Source organism: Micropterus dolomieu, linkage group LG09, assembly GCF_021292245.1.
Source record: "Micropterus dolomieu isolate WLL.071019.BEF.003 ecotype Adirondacks linkage group LG09, ASM2129224v1, whole genome shotgun sequence".
NCBI classification, from domain to species: Eukaryota; Metazoa; Chordata; class Actinopteri; order Centrarchiformes; family Centrarchidae; genus Micropterus; species Micropterus dolomieu.
The window spans coordinates 29,950,798-29,955,242 of record NC_060158.1 but is presented as its reverse complement, the minus strand read 5'-3'; the positions used below and the strand labels follow the sequence as shown (position 1 = coordinate 29,955,242).

General features: G+C 43.9%; 1 protein-coding gene across 4 annotated transcripts in view; it reads right to left on the bottom strand.

Moving 5' to 3' along the window:
* smad10a (SMAD family member 10a) overlaps positions 1-4,445 on the bottom strand; it is a 38,707-nt gene that overhangs the window by 23,662 nt on the left and 10,600 nt on the right. For 3 of the 4 annotated variants that reach the window (XM_046059440.1, XM_046059437.1, XM_046059439.1), the window contains exon 3: positions 1,835-2,078. In XM_046059440.1, the coding sequence (XP_045915396.1) occupies positions 1,835-2,078 (244 nt within the window). The remainder of the gene's footprint in view (positions 1-1,834; positions 2,079-4,445) is intronic. The other variant, XM_046059438.1, reaches the window with a different exon arrangement.

The following is a 4,445-nucleotide window of genomic DNA, read 5'->3' as shown; positions in this document are numbered from 1 at the left end:
TGGGTTTCAGCTGTCGCATTCCTTGTGTCAAGCCACTCTTGAACAAGACACAGCGTCAGAAGCGTCTCGCCTGGGCTAAAGACAAAAAGGACTGGACTGCTGCTGAGTGGTCCAAAGTTATGTTCTCTGATGAAAGTAAATTTTGCATTTCCTTTGGAAATCAAGGTCCCAGAGTCTGGAGGAAGAGAGGAGAGGCACAGAATCCACGTTGCTTGAAGTCCAGTGTAAAGTTTCCACAGTCAGTGATGGTTTGGGTGCCATGTCATCTGCTGGTGTTGGTCCACTGTGTTTTCTGAGGTCCAAGGTCAACGCAGCCGTCTACCAGGAAGTTTTAGAGCACTTCATGCTTCCTGCTGCTGACCAACTTTATGGTGATGCAGATTTCATTTTCCAACAGGACTTAGCACCTGCACACAGTGCCAAAGCTACCAGTACCTGGTTTAAGGACCATGTTCTTAATTGGCCAGCAAACTCACCTGACCTAACTGACCTTAACCCTATAGAAAATCTATGGGGTATTGTGAAGTGGAAGATGCGATACGCCAGACCCAACAATGCAGAAGAGCTGAAGGCCACTAAGAAGAGCATCCTGGGCTCTCATAATACCTGAGCAGTGCCACAGACTGATCACCTCCATGCCACGCCGCATTGCTGCAGTAATTCAGGCAAAAGTATTGAGTGCTGTACATGCTCATGCTTTTCATGTTCATACTTTCGGTTGGCCAACATTTCTAAAAATCCTTTTTTTGTATTGGTCTTAAGTAATATTCTAATTTTTGGAGATACTGAATTTGGGATTTTCATTAGTTCTCAGTTTTAATCATCACAATTAAATTAAATAAACATTTGAAATATGTCAGTCTGTACATTTTTGTAAATATTTGATTATATCTTTTCATGTGACACTGAAGAAATTACACTTTTCTACTATGTAAAGTAGTGAGTGTACAGCTTTTATAATATAGTAGTAGTTTGCTGCCCCCTCAAAACAACACATCACACAGCCATTAATGTCTAACCCACTGGCAACAAAAGTTAGTACACCCCTAAGTGAAAATGTCCAAATTTCCAAGTTTCTCTCAGACTGACTTCCAGTGTCCTTGTCAGTCACCAGAATTTGATTTCCTCATGTGGGTCCTGATGATGTGCTAATGACGTAGCAATGGTGCGACAATCACCAAAACTGTCCAACAAAAAGTACTTGTCAGTCTGTATAACTTCATGTTTACTCCTCTTGGTCCGTTTGAAAAAAGTATGTGTAAACAGGAAATGGACCAGAACTTAATGCAACAATGGACCTTTTTTTTCCCCTGGACCAGATAAAGCAAACTACAGATGTAAAATCAGCCTGAAACATCAGTGGCTATCACAGTGGCTTCAGACTTTGGGTTGAGTTCTGGCTGAATGTCTTACGTTAGCTGTATCTCAACATGTTATTGTTGATTTGTGCCATCACCTTGTATGCCTGCATACTGTATGTGATTGATAGAATGTTGCCACCTGCTGGATATATAACAAAATAATATTCTGAATATATGAACCCTGTAAAATGGTCAGTCCAAATTTTTGCACAAAAGACAAAACTGACAGCTTGTTCAATTAATTGTGAACTGACAATACTGTAAATACTAAATTAAATTTGACAGCAATCCAAATCAAACAGTAAAATTCCTAATTCCTAACTATAAAATATGAAGGTGAAAGTAACATCATAAAATATTCAAGGGTAATCTTGAAGCAGATGTACTGTAACATGCAGTAAAAGCTGAGCTGACAAAGTCACTGTTCCTGTTTTAATGTTGAAGGTAATCCTGCATGTCAAAGACGGACTGACCTGCAGCCGTCCATCCAGCGTCCTCTGGATGGTGACACACTTGCTGGGGTGGACACCATTAGTGGTGATGGCAGTGATGAGTGAGTCCAGCTCATCCTTCTTCTCCTTCAGCTTCTTCACCAGACTCTCGATGGCCCGTTTGGCGAAGCCCTCGTTCTCTCCGCCCTGCCGGTGGCACATCAGGCTGTGGACGATGCTGAGGCAGGCATCATTGCTGCTCGGAGGATTCACCGACATGATGCTGCTGCCACACGACACAAGAGGAAGGCTCATTATGCTTTTTTGCTAGCAGTGCACATTTATACCAGTCTTCAAACCCAAGCAATCTAAATTTGCTTTCGACTATCGTTCTTCTGATTAGCTGCAAACTAGGGCTGGGCCATATGGCCAAAAATATTATCATGATAAAAAAAAATCTCATACCATTCGATATTGATAATTATTTCTTTTAAGTTTAAAGGCTGATTTTTGCTCACATTTGATGCCAAACACCGGATCACTTCAAAAATCTTAGGTACAATATTCAAAACAATTATTATAAAATGTTTTTTCAACAAATGCATGAGTAAAATTAAGTTTTTAAATTTCAGTCCCTTTTTCCTCAACAAAATAAATATCTGAAAGAGGTGGTATTTTGCTTTTTGGCTTTTCCCTCTCCTTAGTTATATCTCTTTTTTGTGCAACAGGTTTGCAAAGTGAAAAAGCCCAAAGTCCAGCCCAAAGGGATTTCCCATCTTCTACAGAAAGCTCTGCTCTGAACCGCTTGAAAACAGCTCGTTTGTAGTCCAGCCCTTCACTTCCTTTACTTGTGATGTCACAATGAAAATGCGCCATAAAGCTTGCCGAGCAGCTAGCGGGGTCAGGCACGCCCTCAAACCAAGCTAGTCTGAGCGGAGGCCCTTTGGCTCGACTCACCTTTGTTTGGTTTTCCATTGTAGAAATGTTGTACCTGTACCTGCTTCCAGGTACTTTTTATGTCGAGGTTCCAAGCGAGCTGAGGGATACTAAAATGTAAGGTGAAAACACGGCAGACTACTCATTGGTCAGAATCGTCACTATTCACTGCATCATCATTGCTGCACCAGACAGAGGCCAGCAACAGAAAGTTTTATATTTTACAGTTTTCATATGGAATTTCATCACTAAATCCACTTCTGAGAAGTTTTGAGGTGAGAAATCAACGGTGTAGATTTCGAATATTGACAGTTTTACGAGAAGTGATGGCGGAACAAAAATGTGCTTGAATATTTTCGGAGTTGAGGAGCTCCGCAAGTGGCTGCGCCAGGCTGTGCCTGTGCCAACCCGTGGGAGGAGCGTGTGAGGCCGGCCGCCGTCACACAGACCGCCGCAGCAACAAGCACAGCTGGAAGGTTTTCATACCGCTTATTTGTCTTTACATTCTGAGGAATGTTGAAACATTTTAACTTAAAAAAGAGAAAGCTGTGTGCATCTCTGGGTACTATCTGCAATGGAAAACGGGGGTTACGTACTGTAACCCGGATTCTATGAGTATAGGCTTCGCCCTCTAAGGCTATCGCTATTGGGTTTACCCCTTCTGCGCGCCTGTGCGGCACTGAGAATTTTAGTCAATGCCCACCCACAGTGTGGGCCTCTCCTACGTCCGCACCTTGTATATATACACAATGGTGAGACCCAGCCATCGGCTCCCAAAAGCCTTTTCTTCAGCACTGAGAACCAAGGTCCAGTGAGGCCTTCAACTTAGAGGGCTGCGCCTATACGTAACCCCTGTTCTATTTCGTATAGGCTTCGCCCTATAAGGCTATCGCTATTGGGTTAGAGGCGAAGCAGGATGAGTCAACGCCTCACTGGACCATACGGTACCACCAAGCACAACTCACCTGCCCAGAGCCATAATGAGCCACCCAGTCGGCTCGCACAAGGCAGGGCCACGTAAGCAGCGGCCGCCCCCCCACACCGTCCCGTGGGAGACGGCGCACTGCACACTCACAAGGAGAATCACTCACCCAAAACACTCAGTACTGAGTGAGTCAGAGAGAAAAGGGAGACATCCCGCAGGTAGAAACGGACAAAAGAGCATGGGGACGACCAGGAGGCCGCCGTGCATTTGTCGTCCACTGTCATCCCACTGCAACGCCACTCGTGGAGTGCACTCTGATGCCATCCAGGGGAGATTCACCGGCAGACACGTAAGCCTGGGAAATGGCTTTGCACAGCCAGTGAGACAGGCGTCTCACTGGCTGTGCAAAGTACTATGGTACATAGCCTGTTGATAAAGATAGATTGATCATATCTAGTATAGAAGTGCTGACTAAGGGTAAAACATCTTTAAGCAACCTAGTCGGGATGGGGTCTAAGAGGCAGGTTGATAGTTTAGATGAAGAAATTATTGAAGTTAGTTGGTAAAGATTGAGGGAAGCAAAACAGTCTAAACATATATCTGGTTCTACAGCTGTTTCTAAGGTTCCTGAGTTTAGAGATAAGTCGGTGCCAGTTGAGGGCAGGTCTTGGTGAATTTTGTTTCTAATAGTTAGAATTTTATCATTAAAGAAGCTCATGAAGTCGTAACTACTGAGAGCTATGGGAATACTTGGCTCAATAGAGCTGTGACTCTCTGTCAGCCTGGCTACAG